Source organism: Engystomops pustulosus, chromosome 3, assembly GCF_040894005.1.
Source record: "Engystomops pustulosus chromosome 3, aEngPut4.maternal, whole genome shotgun sequence".
Classification (NCBI taxonomy): Eukaryota; Metazoa; Chordata; class Amphibia; order Anura; family Leptodactylidae; genus Engystomops; species Engystomops pustulosus.
In genome coordinates, this window is record NC_092413.1 from 122,361,293 (window position 1) to 122,383,371 (window position 22,079).

Consider the following 22,079-nt stretch of genomic DNA (forward strand, 5'->3'; position numbering starts at 1 on the left):
TCCGAGCAACGAGCAGTTACGAGTACACTAATGCTCGATCGAGCATCAAGCTCGGACGAGTATGTTCGCTCATCTCTAGTTTAGAACTATTTACTGAGCAGTAAATAGTTTTAGTTGAAGTTAACTTTATTGTATAAGCACCTTTAATTGTATAAGTACAAGTGTGGCAGTACCTAATGAGCTTGCACTCATGGGATATTTTTTTTTTTTTGTATGAGCTGCATTTCTGGATAACATGTTGATAATTTCATTTGTTATGGTCTCAATGGATAATTGTCCGTCTGGCCACATATGTGTTGATTAAGAAGGCATTTATCTTGTAATTAGATGTTAAGACTGTGTAGTTGATATCTCCAATGTAAATGCAACTTGGTGCTCTGAGCCGTTAACGATTAGCGCCTTTTTATTAATAGATGCTTATACTGATGAAGATCTAATGCTTTACTGGAAAAAGGGTAATGAGTCCTTGAAAACAGATGAGAAGATTTCATTATCTCAGTTCTTGATTCAGAAATTCCATACCACATCTAGACTTGCATTCTACAGTAGTACAGGTATGTAATTTAAGTATGCAAAGTTGTTTCAGCCCTGTTCAATTATTCATGCAAGATATAACTGAATATGTATACAAATATATTCAACTTGGATATTTTTTCACTGTTTTGCAAATAGAGCCAAAACCATAAATGGAGCCAATATAGACAAAAGGGTTAATTTGCACCTTTGTGTTTTTAAACAATTTTACAATTTAGTACTTTATGCATGGCATTTATACATAAAAGGACATTGTGAGAAAGTATTACGAGAAAAACTGCATTGGTATGGTTTTTGACCCCACCCCCACAATAAAGGTGATGTTTGATAAATACATTATATATACCACAAGTAAGAGCCATTAAAAATGTCTACCCAAACATCAAAAAATAAATACTTTAACATGGGCTTGTTGTAGAAAAGAAGAAAGAATGCAGTATTCTTCATGCTCTTATTGGACTTCCTAGGTTAAATGGTTGGACATTTTTGATTATGATGAGCCATTCTCAACATAGATTATCAATTTGCATTGCTCTTATCTTACACCTGGATCAATGTTTGGGCTGGCTCTGGTGCTAGAACATATATATAGGAGATAAAGCAGTGGACAGAGTAATTTGCCCCACGAAAAGAAGTGGTTTGCGACTTTTTGAATATGAGCAGAGCTTAAAGGGGTTTTCCAACGTTGGAATAGGGCCTAACTTGCTGATCAGTGGGGGTCTCAGTGCTGAGACCCCCAATGATCAGCAAGTTAGGCCCTATCCCAAGGATAGGGCCTGACTTTCCTTTGTGGAAAAACCCCTTTAGGTAATCCAGTACTGACACTATAGCAGCAGACAAAACCTCTCTTCCAGTTCTACCCCCTATATAAATTTCAGGTACCAAATCCAGTCCAGAACAAATGCTTGGGACAGGGTCCAACTTTTTGACCCTTATTAGTCTCATACTGATTGCCTGAGAACACATCATCAGTATGTAAAAAAAATACAAATAGCATAATACATAATGGAATTATGTGCCTTGCTGTCCCTAATTGTATAGGAAATCCCCCGCCATAAATTGGAGGAAGGCTCATGTGAGAATATACTGCTTTCCTAATTGCTGCCTGTTTCCTGTCATTTTAACTTGGCTTGCCTCTAGTTATGCGTCTCGAGCTGATGATAACTCATGTTAGCCCTGGCTATCCTCTTATTAAAAAAATCTGTGCTGCCTGCCCCTATGGCCTAGCTCTTAATCCTGCTATAATTCCTCCAGTCCAAATCAATGTCTGTTGGCTCTGGGCTGCATAGTGATCTCCCTGTAATGAAGTCCAAATCCCTGTTTAGGGGAGTGACCCCGAGCCAAACTAGTTTGGTGACACAGTGAATTCATAACCCATTGCCTGTCAGAATAACTGCCTGATCAAGTCAGGCAGTCTGACTGCCTGACTATCTGACTGCTGTAAAATCATTGATTAAAAGCACTGGTGTACTTGTGTTTATCCATGGTACACATGTTTGACCATCACTCATTTTGTTTCGGTGGGAGGGTCAGACCCTTTAACTCGAAGGTCCAAGCAGTCAAACCATCAGCAGACACCTTTTACCCATCATGTGGAAATTTTCTATGGGAAACAAAAACATTTTTAAAAATCCAGCTTATGTTATGTTATATATGTAATGACGGACCTTGCTCTTTGTATATAAAATGTAACTTTTATTTCTCATAGGATGGTACAATCGTCTATACATTAACTTCACATTAAGACGTCACATCTTTTTCTTCCTTTTACAAACTTATTTTCCAACAACTCTAATGGTCCTGCTTTCCTGGGTCTCATTCTGGATTGATCGTAGAGCAGTTCCTGCCAGAGTATCTTTGGGTAAGACAGGACAGAAACCTAATTTCTGACAAATGTTTTGCATTGCATAAAAGAAAACAATGATGGGCTACCTTATAAAATTAGTTCTATTGAAAAATAAACCACTGTACCAGCCTGTTTGATAAATACTGTATTAGTCAGAGGTGAGAGATTGTGGCAGTCAAAGTTATTATTACACAGGTCTCCAATACTACTACCTAAAACCATCTATGGTATTTTATGGTGGAAAATGCCAACAGAAACCCACCAGACAAAGCTGCAGGCAAATTGGTCAGCCCCATAAAGTAATTTAACCCCTTACCGACATGTGATGTAATACTAAGTGACATGTGGGGTGTAGGTGCATGGAGAGGGCTCAAGGGCTGAGCCCTCTCCGTAGCCGGTAAGTCTTCGCTGCATATGGTGTTTTCCCGCTGATCGGCGCCGGCTTCAAAAAGATGGCTGCGCATGGGCGCCACTATCTTGCCGAGGATCGTCGCTCCCAGTGACGTCATCGGGGAGTGGCGATCCGTCACCATGACAGCCTTGTGTCTTCCGAAGACCCGACTCTGCTTTGTGTTAACCCTTTTATTACAATGTGCTGTCAGCACATTGTAATGAATGAGGAGGAAAATTGCCATATACTGCCATACTGTAGTATGGCAGTATATGTTAGGATCGATCAGACAACCTAGGTTTAAGTACCCTAGGGAGTCTGAAAAATAGTAAAAATAAAAATTTTTAAAAAGTTTTAAAAAATTATAATAAAAAAACATAAAAATTCAAATCACCCCCTTTCCCTAGAACTGATATAAATAAACAGTAAAAATCATAAACACATTAGGTATAAATGCTCGATCCATAAAAATATAATAACAGTTTTTCACTGCGTTTAACCCAGTAACTGAAAATAGTGCCCAAAGTCGAAAATGGCACTTTTTATATAATTTTAAAAAAATTATAAAAAGTGATCAAAAGGTTGTACAGTCCTAAAAATGATAACATTGAAAACATCATTAAAAGTTGCAAAAACTGACACCTCCCAAAGCTCTGTACACCAAAGTATAAAAAAGTTATTAGCGCCAGAAGATGGTAAAATCCCACAAAAAAGTTTTGTACAGGAGGTTTTAATTTTTGTAAATGTATCTAAACATTATAAAACCTATACAAATTTGGTATCATTGTAATCGTACCGACCCAAAGAATAAATTAGACATGTCATTTAGGGTGTACAGTGAAATCCGTAAAATCCAAGCCCACAAGAATACAGCTTGAATGCGTTTTTTCACCAATTTCGCTGCATTCGGAATTTTTTTCCCACTTCCCAGTACACGGCATGAAATATTAAATACCACCATTTTAAAGTGTAATTTGTTACGCAGGAAATAAGCCATAACACAGCTCTGTACATGGAAAAATAAAAAAATGTATAGATTTTTGAAGGTGGGGATTATAAAATGAAAACGCAAAAACGAAAAAGGGCATCGGCATGAGGGGGTTAAACCATGCAGGACGGATCTGTAAAAAAAAGAAAGATCCAGTTAAAAAACAATCGAATCGCCCAATTTTACTCCTTAATACTGACAGTGAACTGCTTGAAAATTATTGGCCAAATGATTAAAAAAAGTAATACATGCAGTCCCCGGGTTACGTACAAGATAGGTTCTGTAGGTTTGTTCTTAAGTTAAATTTGTAAGTCGGAACTGTATATTTTATAATTGTAAGCCCAGACAAAGTTTTTTTGGTCTCAGTAACAATTGCATTTTAAGAATGTTGGATTGTTATAAGAACCAGGATTAACAATAAAGCTTAATTGTTGATACACTTGATAACTGTTACAGATGATTATTGTAGCCTAGGACTAAAGTACAGTAAATTACCAACATCCAGAGGTCCGTTTGTAACTAGGGGTCGTATGTAAGTCAGGTGTTCTTGAGTAGGGGACTGCCTGTATCTGATATAATTCATGAGGATCAGACAGGGTTTATCCGAGGCCACTGTATCAGGATGAACTTGCGGAGGTTATACAGCGCAATTCAGTTCAGACAGGAAGGGACCCGCTCCATCCTATCTTTGGACGGGGAAAAGGCATTTGACAGGGTGGAGTGGATCTTCCTTTGGTTGGCAGTGGAAAAGTTCCTACTGGGAAAGAAGTTTATTGATAGTGTTAAATTGTTGTATTCAAAACCAGGTTAGATTAAAGGCCAGATTAAAGATAAATGGGACGCTGTCGGATGAATTTCCACTTACTAGAGGGACCCGTCAGGGATGCCCCCTATCTCCCCTTCTATATGTCATCTTTATTGAGCCCTTGGCGTCGGTCATAAGAGGAGATACTCCATTTCTTTGTTCCAAAAAGTAATGAGCTTAATAGACCAGTTCTCGGAAGTATCTGGGTTTGCGAATCAGTTGGAAAAAATTTACCATATGCAAATTAGATGAGTTTCCCGAAAATATAAATGTAGATTTAACTCCGGTAGATGACAGCGGTATGCTTGAATATTTGGGATTCCGGTTGAACACCAGGGTCACTGATTATCCTAGGCTGAATATAGCCCCCCTTGAAGATAAACTCTCCGATAAAGTTCAAATGTGGAGTAAGATGCCCCTGAGTAGAGTAGATAGGCTGGGAATCGTCGAAATAGAAATTCTACCGCAAGTTTTATATGTGATCAATAATAGTCCCTGCTGGATAGATGAGAAATGGTTTAAAGCATTGAGAGCGCTTATGAAAAAACTCCTATGGGGAAGATCAAGAGTACGAATTAAGCAAGAATTTTTATGGAGGAGTTATATAAATGGGGGAGTATCTCACCCATTGTTCTTCCATTATTATATTGCTCCTAAAATCCAATTTATTGGAGAATGCAGGAATTCACATATTTTTGGTAGGATTTTAGAATGGTTGGGGACGGACGGACGGACATGAGAATATTTTCTCCACTTTGGAAGCTGGTGGTTTGAAGGGTTTTAAGGGGATAAAAAAGTTAATACAGGCTCCGACAATGGTAATGCTGCTGAGGGTTTGGAACAAATATAAAGACCTCTTAGGGGTGTGACCAGACCTCTTATGGAGTAACCAGATTTTCACCCCTTTGGGAAAATATACACTTGGTGGAACTACTAGTTAACGGGAAGGGCTTTTTGGAAGAAAAAAGGATTTAAATATATCACACAATTGTTTCATGATGGGAAGATTAAAGATGTTGATGAATTTAATTTTACAAAATATAGACTATTTTAGGTACACTCAATTGAAGCATGCGGTAAAGGCTGAAGTCAGGAAATTTAGGACTCACATAAAAATTTTTCATTTGTATAACCTTAAATATGAACAAAAATTTTTTTCTAGGGTTCATAACGGGATACTGGATCATATTAATAAGGGAGTGCACCACGTGATTCAGGTTAAATGGCAAAATACCATAGGGGATCTAAGTAAGAATCACTGGAATAAGATATATAATTATCTGTCCCATCGTCATTGAGTTCTGGTGGGAAATATTTGCAGACATTAAAAAAATATTGATCTGGACCTTCCGTTTGAACCTTTTGTGGGAACAGCTGAACTAATAACTTTAAAGGTCAACAAAAGTCTAGTTTCAAAACTGGTATTCCTGGGTCGCCTAATTTTGATAAAAGATTGGAATGGAGTTTAAAAAATTAGATGTTATTCACTGGCGGAACCTAGTGGGGAAAATTACTATGAATCCAGTATAAGAATTGACGGTGTAGAAGCACAGACTTTGAAAGAATGGAAAGTCTGAGTAAAGAAGGGAGATGGTTTGGTAGATTTTTTTGTTTGTTTGTTTTGTTTAGGCACCCCTAGCCTTTTGGGGAAAAAAACCCATGCAGGATTCTGCCAGTTCAGGTATTAAAATAAAAGTAAATTATAAAAATACCAAAAATTCACTGGCACTGATTCTCTCTAAATAATAATTAGGTGCTGCTAGTTAACCCTTTAAGGATGTAGCCAGTTTAGAGCTTAAAGGACACCTGTCATCAGGTCTCTGCCACTAGTCCTGTCACCTCTTCCTGTTGGAGCAGCTCACAAGGATCCATCCCAGCCTTTATCTAGTTATTTCATACATTAATCATTGTAAAATCATCTATTTTTTATCATGTAAATGAGGCTGGTCACATGGTCAGAGGCAGTGATGTCACTGCTGTTACCCCTCCCCTCTCCTCCCCCTGCTCATGTCTGTGTGTAATGTATAGTAAAGCATAGTTAGTGCACCTGCTGACATGCTGCATCCTGCTAATACACATGTGTGATACACAGACATCAGCTACACATGAATCTGACATGTTCTGCTATAACATGGCTGTCTGGAGCTGCTGTATCTCTCCTATACACAGGCTGCAGGGGGCGTGGCCACCAGCACCAGGAAGCACATCATTATACAGCCTCACATCATTATACAGGCTGTCAGTCAAGCACTGGGGGTGTGGCTGTGCCTCCCACTCATGAATAGAGTGGACAGCTTGAATATGCTAATGACTCATTGGACATTTCACAGGTCATTTGCATACAGCTTTAGGACCTCATTGCTTAGGTTTACAGGCATGTACAGGGACAATGAAGGGATAGAGGCAATGCTCTCTAATGGAAGTGTATGAAAATATATTTAGTTTAGGGGGGTTATTTTGCATGACGGGTGAACACTGAACTTTTGAACACTGTTACTTATCAAATCAATTATGAGATAGCTTTTTCCTCACATGTTATACTTCATTTTAGTGATAAATTTGGTTTATTTACAAAAAAAGAAAAAATGATGAATTTTTTAAATAATTTCCCAAATTTGAAATTATTGCGCTTTCAGACAGATGGATTTACCACCTAAATAAGTTGCTGAATAACATTTCTTATATGTTTACTTTATATTTTCCTAATTTATGAAATGTCTGGATAATTTATTTTGATGCCACGCAGCTTACAAATCGAATATCAGTTTTCTGTATTTTCATTTTAGGGATTATTGCTGTTTTGAATGACATTTTAAATGTATAACATTGAAAAACCCCTATGTATCAAACCATTTTCAAACTATCAGAAACAACTTTTAGGAACATTGTTAACCCCTTGAGATCTTCATAGTAATTAAATAAAAAACGAGGTGAAAATTAGAATGGTCAAATTTTGTTATACGTTTATTTAGCCCTATAATTTACACATTTCCAAAAGATAAAAAGAGGAAACTCATCCTACAATTTGTTATGCAATTTCTCCTGAGTGCAGAGACCCCCACATGTGGTCGTTACTTGTTTTATGGGAGCACAGCGAGGCGCAGAAGGGAAGGAGTGCCCTGCAGCTGCCAGAATTTTAGTTTCCTCATTGGCCCCTTTTGTAGGCTATAAAACTTTAGCTTTTTCATTATTGGGACCCTGTGACGGCACTTTGTTGGGGGATGAGATACTTTTTACAATGTTACCTATTGTTGAAAATTTATGAACTTTTTTTTTAGTTGAAAAGCATCAATTCTGTACTGAATTTTTAACTTTTTTTGTTTGTATAGCCTTATAATCATGTTATCTTTATTCTATGGGTCGATACAATTACGGGGGTACCATTAAGTAGAAATCATAATTTTTTGGCAGGTTTTTTTTTTTTACGGCGTTCATTATGCTGGTTCAATAATTATTAGCATTTATTCTACAGGTTGTTATGGATGCGGTAATAATGTAAATGTGAGGTTTGTGTTATGATTTTGACTTTTTTGTGCTTTATGTGTCTCTATATGTTATGGGGCTTATGGGAATTTTTATTAATTAATTTTTTATTGAAAAACATTTTTTTTAACTTTTTTATTAGTTCCACCATGGGACATGAACAAGCAATTATCTGATTGCTTGTTCATAAAAATACCCTGCAATACTGATGTATTGCACTTCATAGTGACGGTATTTATCATTCCACGCCGTGTATTGGGAAGCATAAAAAAAATTCTGAATGCACTGAAAAAGATGAAAAAATGCATTTGTGATAGTGGGGCAGAGATCCCCAGAAGGGAGTTTAAATGCCGCTGTCGCACTGATGGTGGCATTTAACGGGTTAAACACCCATGATCGGAACTCACTCACACCGCGCTCGGCGTGAGCATGAATTACTTAAGTTACTAGTGTGGCCTCTAAGGGGTTAAACCGTATCTCCCTACTTGCAACAATCATGCATTAAAAAGATAGAAATAAACTTTAACCACGCTCCATACAGTTGAAGATCTAAACAATGTCCAAGCAAAAAAGATTACATCAAGTACCTAAAGTTCTCTCCTTGTGGTTACTTGCCAGCTAACTGCTCGGCAATATTCACTGTGTCTTCTCCGAATTCCAGTGGACTTCTGGTCAACTCCTTGGCTACGGATCGCCGTTTAGGACAGAAAATATCCGATGCGTTTCAGAAGAAGATCATCTCCCTTCATCAGGGATGCCGTCTCCTGTCTTCCTGGTTCCTTATATAGCCTCAAGTGGGTTGAAGCGCTACAACTTTTCCTCTCACTTTCTTCTCTATATTCCTCAGGTGCCCTCTTATTCTACATGCCATTGTACCTTTGCTAATGCCAACATAGATCTTATTACATGGGCATTTTAAAACATACATAACACCTTTAGTGTGGTAGCTCATGTGATCACTGGTTGCAAAGGTTTCTTCACCTGCATCGGCACTTATATCACTTACTGGATTTCAAGCATGGCAATTCTTACATGGAAAGAAACCTTGTGTTTGGGATGGGTGTTCCACATTTCTTATCATTTTTAACTGTGGGTGCCACACAATTCCCAATATTCCTTGCTTTTCTAATTACAAATTTTCTATCAAATTTACTTTGCATGTTATCTGCTTCCTTCCAGTATTCCTTAATATTACTACAATTTGAGTATATTGGCCCTTGGGGATATAATTAGTAAATTATGTTGTCCAACTTCACCTTCAACAAAAGCACTACATTTGCAGATCCAAGTATCATGTCTATACAAGACAGTGTCCTATGGGTGGATGACACACAAGAATTTTTCATAACATCAAACATTGTCTGTCTTTTCCATACTTCCCCAAGTCCTTGGATATTTCAGGACATACATTTCCATTATCCTAGGTATACACAGCTGAATCTTCACCATATCCCAACAGCCTCCCACTGATCAGAATAACTGAAAATGCATTCTCATAGTAATAGTGAGAAGACCATATAACCACAACTACCCCACCGTCCCATGACACAAAGTGAGTGAACCTACCCGAGAAAGATGGTCAGGGCTAGAATCCAGCACTCTACCTCACTGTGACCCCCAATATAGCATCAAGAAATACAATGGAATAGTCCTCTTCTATGACAAGATGAAAAAAATACAATGTAACGTAAACATGAATTCTATAGTCAGCAATACAGAGATTAGGAACAGTCGGATAGTGATGTTTATCTCCACCTCAGTCTAGGAATCCAGAGTCGATGTCAGACTGGAAAAAGGTAAATGACCAGCGCTCCCCCTCAGACCGCCTCCCTCTCTGCCGCTGGCAGATGCAGTAGCTGCTCATTAGAATCCAGCCATTGAGGCACTGCGCTGAATGTATGACAGAAGTGTGTTGATCCTAGCACTACAACTGTCAACTTCACTGGATATATCATGGAGTATTGTACCACCAGTGCTCTAGGTCACCTTTTAATGTCAAGGAACTTCATCCTCTTTTTTTCTACCTCCACTGAAAAGTCCTGGAAGAAAGCAATACGAGCCCCATTGAAAACTATATCTTGCCTCTCCCTGGCCTGCCTCAGGATGTCACATCTTTGTAATGCAGAAGTTTTATTGGCACAGGCCAAGGTTGGCATCCCAATGGTCCTGAGTAAGTAAGGACCCTGTGAGCTCCCTCTACTGTGAACAGTGTGTTAGACGATACTTACCGAACCTTTACAGTAGCCATTTCTCAAAGTGTTCATCAGGGTATTGTCCCTCCACCTTTTCCGGAAAACCAACCAGACCAATTACGGCATATTTGCCTGAAGCAAAGACACAGCCTGTGAATTCTGCACTTTCTGGCGAATTACCTCTTCCACCTTTATCATGTGTCCCTCCGCTGCTGTTATCCTCTCAGCCAGCTCATTTCTTAGGAGCAATATATCCATCTGAGGGCTTCCCACTTGACCAGTAAGTTTAAGCAGGGCAGAAGTGTTTTTCTGCAGGGCTTTCATTAAATCACATAAAGTTGGCCCCTCTATCCTCTCTCCTCTAGTGGAGTGCCACTAACTTGCTGCCGAATACATTAAGCACCAGGCGTTGAAAACTGTTCAATGCAGATAGCTTGTAACATTGCAATTTTAGAATATTTCCCAGTGTCTGAAGTTCAGCTGCAATTCTGGAATACAAACACATTTTTTGTGCTACCAACAACACTCACAGAGATATTATGTTTACACAGCTCACTAGCTACATAACATTGGCTTCAGGTTTGTATTATCATAATTGCAAGTAAATATCAGTGTTTGTCAAACTATTCAAATGTATTTGGTTACTGCTTTTTTAGTTTTTGGAATAAAATCAATATATGGCTGAAACTGAGAATCATAGCCTAGAATCTGAAGATCTTTGAGTGTAAACGACTGAAACAGTATTGCTTCCTATTAAGATTCACTTAGATAAATAGATGACATAACAGTGCTGTACTATTTGAAGTGTAATCTGAGTCAATGCAGAGGTCGTTAATATGTCAAGTACAACATTTTTTCATTTCATTTTACACAGGTATAACCACAGTACTGACCATGTCGACCATCATTACCGGAGTAAATGCCTCAATGCCTCGAGTGTCATACATCAAAGCTGTGGACATTTACTTGTGGGTCAGTTTTGTGTTTGTTTTTTTATCGGTGCTGGAATATGCAGCTGTAAATTACTTAACCACAGTGCAAGAACGGAAGGAAAGAAAACTACGGGAAAAGGTAATTAATTTAAAAGTTTCCTGTTATATTTACATTGTCATAGCCATCCATCCATTGATCATATAAACATGTAGAAAGTACAAAAACAGATACAACATATAATTACCCATGACCCTGAATTAAGGTAAAGATTGTAATTCTGAAGGATTTTTAATTATTTATGTTGTTTTTTATTCTTATCGTACATTAGTAGATTTTGCTTTAAGCTATGGGCTGTTTTCACTGAAGAGCAATGACCTGTGTAAAGGAATTTCTAGCCATGATCACATAATAACGATGCAATTAACCAGAGTACAACTATTTTGAGAACACTGTTTATAATTGCATATGTTGAGTAGACAACTCATTGTTTTTATGGTTTAATTGCCTTGGCAATAATGATCAGTAGTATGAATTTGGAAACTATAATTCACATAACATGCAAAGATGAGGAACATTGGGGCACATTTTATTTACCTGTCCACATCACCATCCCCGATCCAGAATGTCAGACGATCATGGATTGTGCTGCGATTCACTACGAGAGTGTGCCCAATGTCCTGCATGTGTTGCTTCCTGCTCAGGTCCGCCGGAGTTCACCATCTTCTTCCAGGTGTATGAAAGTGCATGGCTTGCAACACAATTTTGAAGTTAAATTCCGCGGTTTGTCCGAATCAGTCGGATCGTCTGACGGGCTGCCCCCATGATTTCTGTCCAATGAAAGCCAGCGCTATTGCTCCAAAATCCAATCCCGTGAGACACAATCTGACGAAAGTGCGTTCTGCGGGACCCCTAGTAAATAAGCCCCATTGACTATCTACAGACTCTGCAGTGTTTATCCATCGATCAATAGGTTAGGCGATATATAAATCATCTTTTTATAATGAGATATTACATCTGGAAGAAAGTTATAAGCTTTCTGCTTGCAATTTCATTCTCCTATGCTCTACTCAGAATACAGAAGTTCATCTGCGGGGATATTGGGTGTTAGATCCCTCTAAGGGGTTACTTGTCAGAAGTAACAACCAGCCCAACCTGCCATTGACTGATACTCCATTTCTTCACAGCTTTGTGAAAGACAAAAAAATACTGTATTTAGAAGCTTCTTTATTTTTTGATTTCCTTCTTTGCTGTGTCTTTTCTACATTTTATCATTTTTTAGTATTAAGTGTTAACATCTGCTAATGAGGCTTTTGTATAATTGCTGGAATTGATTATGATTGTAAATTAAACTACCAGAGTTAAAACGAACTTGAAACAAATAGTTATGGCTTTATTTCATACTTTTACCACATACAGTACGGTGGTTAATGACTTTTCAAGATTTAATTCAAGTGCTTATTTTTGTTTTCTAGTTTCCCTGTACATGTGGAATGTCACATACGAAAACAATGATGCTAGATGGAATTTATGGTGATCCCGACTCCAACAGTCTGGCTGGATACACCAAAAGTCAAGTTGTAACAGAAGATGTGGAAAAGCAGGTGGTTCACTTGGCTTTGAGTGCAAATTCTAGTGCCTCCCGCAAGAAAGGAACTAAGGGTCATGTTGGTTTGCGCTTAATGCAGAATACACATGCAATTGATACATATTCTAGGCTGATTTTTCCAGCATCATTTATATTTTTTAACTTGATATACTGGTCTGTCTTTTGCTAGAATTAAATACTTGGGACTCTCATTCTCCTCTAGATTTTTCACAATGTGAATGATGGAGATATAAGGGCTTGGCCCCAGCCTTTGTCACATGGTATGTTTTTGAAATACCTCCATAAAAAGATAATTAGATATTTGCACTAAACATATCAAATACATTTATTAATCAATTTAGAAAAACATCATTCTGAAGGTCATCTGTAATCCTCAAGTCCAATTCCCAGTATGGTGTCAAATTACTTTCTCTACTAGCCATGCATAAAACTGGATAGTAAATAAGGTGAGCTCAGAATAAGTTTTTAAAGGACAAGTTTTTATACTGTATGCAAGTACAGCAAATCACATCCGCCTAAAGCAGGTGTGCACAACCTTTATTGGCCCAAGGGCTCAACTTGTAACTAGTACCCTAGATCTAAAAGCAGTCACAATACAACACAAAATGCCACTCCACAAATGATAGATACCATAGTAATGCAATAAATACAAACCCCAGAAACCAAATATTCCATTCAAACGATAACTTATAAAGAACCCAATCCAGGCAATAAATAATATAGATCTCAGACCAGGCAATAAATACAGCGCCCAAACCAGAAAATTAATAATAGAGACGTCTAGAGCAAACAGTAATGGAGACCCCCATATCTGCCTAATAATGCTAAGATCCCCAAACACCCCTATAAATGCTGAACATCCTTAAGAGCCACTAATAGTAATAGAGACCCCCATAGATCCCTAATAATACTAGAGACCTCCATATCTGCCTAATAAAGCGTAAATCCGAAAGACTTCTATAAATATTGGAGACCCCCAAAAAGACTTCTATAAATACCGGAGAACTCCCAGAGACCCCTCACAATACTGGAGACTCCCACATCTGCCTAATAGTAGTAATAATAGAACCCTAATAATAATAGAAATCCCATAGCCGCTTATAATAGTGGAGGCCCCCAATAATATTGGAGACCCTGAATATTACTGAAAACCCCAGAGAGCCCTTATAATACTGGAGTCCCACAGAGATCCCAAATAATAATGAAAGCCTCTTATATCACTGGAGACCTTAAGAGACCCACAATAATCCTGGAGACCCCAGAGATGCCTAATAATGCTATGGACCACTCAAGAGCCTCCTGATAATACCAGAGCTGAAAGAAAATACTCACCTTTCCAAGCTCTACTCCTCCTTCTTGTGCTCAAGATCTTGTTGCGGGTTGAATCTTGTACTGTACTGCTCCTGAGTCCACTCGTCCTGGGTTCCTCTACTCCTGGGTCCACTCCTGCTCTGGGTCCTGGCGCTGGTGCATACAACCACAGCAATGGACACAGAGCAGGAGAGGAGACAGGAGCAGTGAGTCCAGCTGTAATCACTGCTACCAATAAGAGCTTCCATCACTTCCATCACATGGTAGCTTCCAGCCACCCATGGCACCTTATGACCTCTTTAAGGTTTCTATTCATTGAAAAATTATTTTGATGGAAGAAGCAGGGGATTTCAGAGCTGTACAATTGAAAAGGGGAACTCAACTGCTGTAAAAGTATATTACGATATTGTTCAGAAGAGAATTACGCACCTAAAAATAAGATGGTGTAAAAAGATGGAGATTTCTAATATTCACAAATTCAACTGTAATAAAGTGACTGAAGTGTATATTAATATATACATGGAACTAAATCAGTAAGGTAAAAAAATAAGAATGTGCCGTACAGAGTTTTTTTCTTTTATTTTTAAGGCACAATCTTTTCCAAACATATGTAAAGTATCTTTTCATAATGCAAACCTGTAATATGTAAATTGTTGTACATATATGTATACATAGTGTATATTATTTTTTATGTTAACAGCACTGGTCTTGAGTGTTTGCAGTAAAGAAACGCATATTCCTATAAATAATCATTGCTTTATGAATAAAGTTGGTTGGCAAAACATGTGTATGTACTAATAAAGTTTATTGAAGTTTGTTATTATGTTTTCTCTTTAAATATGCAAAATTTATTATGTATATAAATGTGGTAGATTATGTGTGCTTTACTCTGGTTGATATGGATCAATAATCACATGATCTGAAAAGCCTGTCTTTGAGAAGTCACAGAGTATTTTTAAAAACAGTGCAAAGCCCATAGAACCAAAGATAAACTGCCAAAGGTGCAGCTCATAATAATTTATGTCATGTAATGATAACTTAGTGAACTCTGCACATCATATTAAAATCATAAAATCATTTTTCAGTTTTTAGATACTAATGCCTATTTATAGGATTGATGATCAAATTCAGACCAGTGGTGGTCCAACACTATGGACCCACATGATCAGTTGGGAGCAGTTACCCACTGCAGCCACTACACAGAGAATTGTGCTGTTCTTCAATGGAAAATTGCTGTAAACAGACTTGAGTAGCCTTTATGATGCCTAACCTCAACCCTACTACATAGCATTCAGAAGAGTAAATGTTTTTATAGCGACAAAAGAGTTCTACATCCATTTTGATATTATGCTCGCTTAGTACTGCTTTACTATATTGCAATTGTGAATGCACAAAAATGAAAAACACGTTAGGTATGGGCATATAAACAAAATACCATGGGGTAAATCGAATAATACCAAAAAAAAGTTCAAAGAACACAAAACAAATAATTATACATAAATATTAGAGATGAGCGAACATACTCGTCCGAGCTTGATGCTCGTTCGAGCATTAGCGTACTCGAAACTGCTCGTTGCTCGGACGAATACTTCGCCCGCTCGAGAAAATGGCAGCTCCCGCCGTTTTGCTTATTGGCGGCCAGAAACAGAGCCAATCACAAGCCAGGAGACTCTGCACTCCACCCAGCATGACGTGGTACCCTTACACGTCGATAGCAGTGGTTGGCTGGCCAGATCAGGTGACCCTGGGATAGACTAGCCGCTGCCCGCGCTGCTCGGATCATTCTGTGTCTGGATGCCGCTAGGGAGAGAGCTGCTGCTGGTCAGGGAAAGCGTTAGGGTGTTCTATTAGAATAGTGTTAGGCAGGAGTGCTTCAACAAGAACCCAACAGCCCTTCTTAGGGCTACAATAACATTATCCTTTTTTTTTTTTTGTTTGCTTGTGGCAGGGCTTGCTGGCACTAGTAGTGCAGCTAGTACCATATTGTGAGGAATTTGCAGGGGGACTTGCTACCGTTGTGTTTAGCTCTTAGTGACACACATATCCACCTCAAACACCAAAGTGGGAAAATTTATTAGGGGTTTGATTTCAATTAGGCACAGTCTGCCATTTACTTTTTATTTTACGTTTATTTTTTTAATAAATCAGTGTCATCTCATCTGGCATAGCAGTGTGCTTTCATACTTGGCTAGAAAATAGCCATAGGAGAATCCAAACGGCTTACTTACGCCTACAGTAGCGTTATATATATTTGATTTCTGGTTGATCTGCTGGTGGCTGTCCTTGCTGCAGTGCATCTACTAGCAAATTGTGAGCAATTTGTAGTGAGAGTTGCGACCGCTGTGTTTTGCGCTTAGTGACGCACATATCCATCGCAAAGACCGAAGTGGGAAAATTTATTAGGGGTTGGATTTCAATTAGGCACAGTCTGGCAGTTTCTTTTTATTTTACGTTTATTTTTTCATAACTCAGCGTCATCTCATCAGTGTGCTTTCATACTTGGCTAGAAAATAGCCATAGGAGAATCCAAACGGCTTACTTACGCCTACAGTAGCGTTATATATATTTGATTTCTGGTTGATCTGCTGGTGGCTGTCCTTGCTGCAGTGCATCTACTAGCAAATTGTGAGCAATTTGTAGTGAGAGTTGCGACCGCTGTGTTTTGCGCTTAGTGACGCACATATCCATCGCAAAGACCGAAGTGGGAAAATTTATTAGGGGTTGGATTTCAATTAGGCACAGTCTGGCAGTTTCTTTTTATTTTACGTTTATTTTTTCATAACTCAGCGTCATCTCATCAGTGTGCTTTCATACTTGGCTAGAAAATAGCCATAGGAGAATCCAAACGGCTTACTTACGCCTACAGTAGCGTTATATATATTTGATTTCTGGTTGATCTGCTGGTGGCTGTCCTTGCTGCAGTGCATCTACTAGCAAATTGTGAGCAATTTGTAGTGAGAGTTGCGACCGCTGTGTTTTGCGCTTAGTGACGCACATATCCATCGCAAAGACCGAAGTGGGAAAATTTATTAGGGGTTGGATTTCAATTAGGCACAGTCTGCCATTTCCTTTTTTATTTTACGTTTATTTTTTTAATAACTCAGCGTCATCTCATCTGGCATAGCAGTGTGCTTTCATACTTGGCTAGAAAATAGCCATAGGAGAATCCAAACGGCTTACTTACGCCTACAGTAGCGTTATATATATTTGATTTCTGGTTGATCTGCTGGTGGCTGTCCTTGCTGCAGTGCATCTACTAGCAAATTGTGAGCAATTTGTAGTGAGAGTTGCGACCGCTGTGTTTTGCGCTTAGTGACGCACATATCCATCGCAAAGACCGAAGTGGGAAAATTTATTAGGGGTTGGATTTCAATTAGGCACAGTCTGCCATTTCCTTTTTTATTTTACGTTTATTTTTTTAATAACTCAGCGTCATCTCATCTGGCATAGCAGTGTGCTTTCATACTTGGCTAGAAAATAGCCATAGGAGAATCCAAACGGCTTACTTACGCCTACAGTAGCGTTATATATATTTGATTTCTGGTTGATCTGCTGGTGACTGTCCTTGCTGCAGTGCATCTACTAGCAAATTGTGAGCAATTTGTAGTGAGACTAGCGACCGCTGTGTTTTGCGCTTAGTGACGCACATATCCATCGCAAAGACCGAAGTGGGAAAATTTATTAGGGGTTGGATTTCAATTAGGCACAGTCTGCCATTTCCTTTTTATTTTACGTTTATTTTTTCATAACTCAGCGTCATCTCATCTGGCATAGCAGTGTGCTTTCATACTTGGCTAGAAAATAGCCATAGCAATAGGATAGCATTGTTTGGTTTTAAAAACTAAAAAACACAAAAAAAAACTAAAAAACACAAAAAAACGTAAAAAAAAAATTAAAGTTATAACTTTCATTTTCAAAATGTTTAACCCGAGGGCTAGGGGTAGAGGACGAGGGCGGGGACGTGGGCGTCCAACTACTGCAGGAATCAGAGGCCGTGGTCCTGGGCGGGGTGAGACACCACCTGCTGATGAGGGAGCAGGGGAACGCCGCAGAGCTACACTCCCTAGGTTCATGTCTGAAGTTACTGGGACTCGTGGTAGAGCACTGTTGAGGCCAGAACAGTGCGAACAGGTGATGTCGTGGATTGCCGACAATGCTTCGAGCAATTTGTCCACCAGTCAGTCTTCCACGCAGTCCACCCATGTCACCGAAATCGGCACTCCTCCAGCTCCTGCACCTCAGCCTCCTCCCCCCCAGTCTGCCCCCTCCCAGGAAAATTTGGCATTTGAACCGGCATACTCTGAGGAACTGTTTTCTGGACCCTTCCCACAGTCACAAACCACTTGTCCGGTTGCTGCTGAGCAATTTTCCGATGCCCAGGTTTTCCACCAGTCGCAGTCTGTGGGTGATGATGACCTTCTTGACGTAGTGGAAGAAGTGTGTAAAGAGGTGTCCGACGATGAGGAGACACGGTTGTCAGACAGTGGGGAAGTTGTTGTCAGGGCAGGAAGTCCGAGGGGGGAGCAGACTGAGGGATCGGAGGATGATGAGGTGACAGACCCAAGCTGGGTTGATAGGCCGGGTGAACACAGTGCTTCTGAGACGGAGGAGAGTCCTCGACCAGAACAGGTTGGAAGAGGCAGTGGTGGGGCCAGATGGAGAGGCAGGGCCAGACCTGGTGCATCAGCGCCAAATGTGTCAACTAGTGAAGCTCCCATGGCGAGGGCTCCTGCGGCGAGGGCTAGATTTTCAGAAGTCTGGAGGTTCTTTAAGGAAACACCGGATGACCGACGGACTGTGGTGTGCAACATTTGCCAAACCAGGATCAGCAGGGGTTCCACCACTAATAGCTTAACTACCACCAGTATGCGCAGGCATATGAATGCTAAACACCCCACTCAATGGCAACAAGCCCGTTCACCTCCGGCCGTGCACACCACTGCTCCTTCCCCTGTGTCAGCTGATAGTCAGCCCCCTGCCCAGGACCCTGCCACAAAAACCCCATCGTCGCCTCCACGATCCTCCACAGCATCCACCAGCGTTCAGCTCTCCATACCCCAGACGCTGGAGCGGAAACGCAAATATAGTGCAACCCACCCGCACGCCCAAGCCCTTAATGTCCACATCTCCAGATTGCTCAGCCTGGAGATGCTGCCCTATAGGCTAGTAGAGACCGAGGCCTTTCGCAACCTCATGGCGGCGGCCGCCCCTCGGTATTCGGTCCCCAGCCGCCACTACTTTTCCCGATGTGCCGTCCCAGCCCTGCACCAGCACGTGTCAGACAACATCATCCGTGCCCTGACCAACGCCGTTTCTGACAAGGTCCACCTGACCACGGACACGTGGACGAGTGCTGCCGGGCAGGGCCACTATATATCGCTGACGGCACATTGGGTTAACTTGGTGGAGGCTGGGACCGAGTCTGACCCTGCGGCTGGTCATATACTGCCGACGCCAAGGATTGCGGGGCCTACCTCGGTCCAGGTGTTTCAGGCCTACTATGCCTCCTCCTCCTCCCACCCCTCCTCCACCTCCTCCTCCGAACTACCATCCGTGGGCATGGCGCCATCAGTCGGTAGCTCTAGGCACAGCAGCAGTGCCGTCGCTAAGCGACAGCAGGCGGTGCTCAAACTGCTGAGCCTAGGCGATAAAAGGCACACCGCCCAAGAACTATTACAGGGCATCACGGCGCAGACTGATCTGTGGCTGGCACCGCTGAACCTGAAGCCAGGCATGGTTGTGTGTGACAACGGCCGTAACCTGGTGGCGGCTCTGCAACTCGGCAGACTGACACATGTGCCATGCCTGGCCCATGTGTTAAATCTGATAGTTCAGCGTTTCCTCAAGACATACCCCAATCTGTCTGATTTGCTCACGAAGGTGCGCCGCATCTGTGCGCATTTCAGGAAGTCCAGCACAGATGCTGCCACTCTCAGGGCAGCGCAGCGCCGCCTCCAACTGCCCGCTCACCGACTGTTGTGCGACGTGCCCACGAGGTGGAATTCAACACTGACCATGTTATCCAGAGTTTACCAGCAGCGCAGAGCGATTGTAGACTGCCAGATGTCAACTTCCACCAGAACTGGTAGTCAGGTCAGTCAGCTTCCTCAAGTCTACAATGAGGAGTGGACGTGGATGTCTGATATTTGTCAGTTTGCGGGACAAGTAGCGAGGGAGAGTAGGCGAGCAGGCAGCTTGTCCAGCACTGGCAAGGGTACGCTTTACAAGGCTTTTGCCAGCTTTATGTCACCCCAGCAAGACACTGTCACCTGTCCCCAGTCTCGGCAGAGTAGGGCTGATCTTTACAGAAAGATGGTGAGGGAGTACGTAGCTGACCATACCATCGTCCTAAATGATCACACAGCTCCCTACAACTACTGGGTTTCAAAGCTGGACATGTGGCACGAACTGGCGCTGTACGCCTTGGAGGTTCTTGCCTGCCCTGCCGCTATCGTCTTGTCCGAGCGGGTTTTCAGGGCAGCTGGTGGCATCATCACCGATAAGCGTACACGCCTGTCGACTGACAGCGCTGACAGGCTGACGCTTATTAAGATGAATAAAGCCTGGATTTCTCATAATTTCCAATCTCCACCAGGTGAAGGAAGCTCAACCTGAATAATTTATCCACTCCTCCTCCTCCTCATTTTCCTCCTTCTCCTCCTCTTTGTACAGTAAAGCAGAGGAAACTGGCTATTTTTTGACAGGGCCCACTGGCTCTAGCTATAGTACTTTATGCATTTAATTTTTCTGGAGGGCCACCGACCCGGTCCTCTGTTTTAAACAATTTTTGGGAGTGCCACATACAGGCACTCAATCTATTCAATTTTTCTGGAGGGCCACCTACCTGCTCCTCTGGTTTGAAAACTTTTTTGGACTGCCACATACAGGCACTCAATCTATTCCATTTTTCTGGAGGGCCACCTACCTGCTCCTCTGGTTTGAAAACTTTTTTGGACTGCCACATACAGGCACTCAATCTATTCCATTTTTCTGGAGGGCCACCTACCTGCTCCTCTGGTTTGAAAACTTTTTGGGACTGCCACATACAGGCACTCAATCTATTCCATTTTTCTGGAGGGCCACCTACCTGCTCCTCTGGTTTGAAAACTTTTTGGACTGCCACATACAGGCACTCAATCTATTCCATTTTTCTGGAGGGCCACCTACCTGCTCCTCTGGTTTGAAAACTTTTTTGGACTGCCACATACAGGCACTCAATCTATTCCATTTTTCTGGAGGGCCACCTACCTGCTCCTCTGGTTTGAAAACTTTTTGGGACTGCCACATACAGGCACTCAATCTATTCCATTTTTCTGGAGGGCCACCTACCTGCTCCTCTGGTTTGAAAACTTTTTTGGACTGCCACATACAGGCACTCAATCTATTCCATTTTTCTGGAGGGCCACCTACCTGCTCCTCTGGTTTGAAAACTTTTTTGGACTGCCACATACAGGCACTCAATCTATTCCATTTTTCTGGAGGGCCACCTACCTGCTCCTCTGGTTTGAAAACTTTTTTGGACTGCCACATATAGGCACTATCCAAATTAAATTGTCTCCATAGCAGCCTCCACACGTTGTCTCCATTGCTACCTCCAAAAGTCGTCCATATAGCTGCCTCCATACATCGTCCCTTTATCAAACGAGGTGTGTCAGGCAGAAATTTGGGTTGTTTTCATATATTCCACATCAAAGTTGTTAACTTTGTCGCCACCCAGCTGTGTTATCCACAAAATATACTGGCAAACTTTTATCATTTACCAATATTATTTCAGCGCTTCTTGCGCTTCTGTTTACATTCCCCTCACCCGCCATATCCTAAACTTATAAGAACGCTACTACACTTGATCTTATACAAAAGGTTCTTAGAAGTGCTGTTTGGGGAGTAGCCTAGAGACACGGGCTTGGATTGGCGAAAGCTCGCCTGGCAGCGGAGCGCCAGCTCCATGCCAAGATCCAACTAACATAGTTTTAACTGCAGCACCTTTAAT

The 22,079-nt window shown here is 41.0% G+C and overlaps 1 protein-coding gene across 2 annotated transcripts in view; it reads left to right on the forward strand.

The window, feature by feature from the left end:
* The window catches only part of LOC140121861 (gamma-aminobutyric acid receptor subunit rho-2), a 97,218-nt gene extending 82,347 nt beyond the window's left edge, over nt 1–14,871 (forward strand). For both annotated transcript variants that reach the window (XM_072141966.1, XM_072141967.1), the window contains 4 exons: nt 414–554; nt 2,243–2,395; nt 11,114–11,310; nt 12,645–14,871. In XM_072141966.1, the coding sequence (XP_071998067.1) occupies nt 414–554; nt 2,243–2,395; nt 11,114–11,310; nt 12,645–12,947 (794 nt within the window). In that variant the 3' untranslated portion in view covers nt 12,948–14,871. The remainder of the gene's footprint in view (nt 1–413; nt 555–2,242; nt 2,396–11,113; nt 11,311–12,644) is intronic.
* The last annotated feature ends 7,208 nt before the right edge of the window (nt 14,872–22,079 follow it).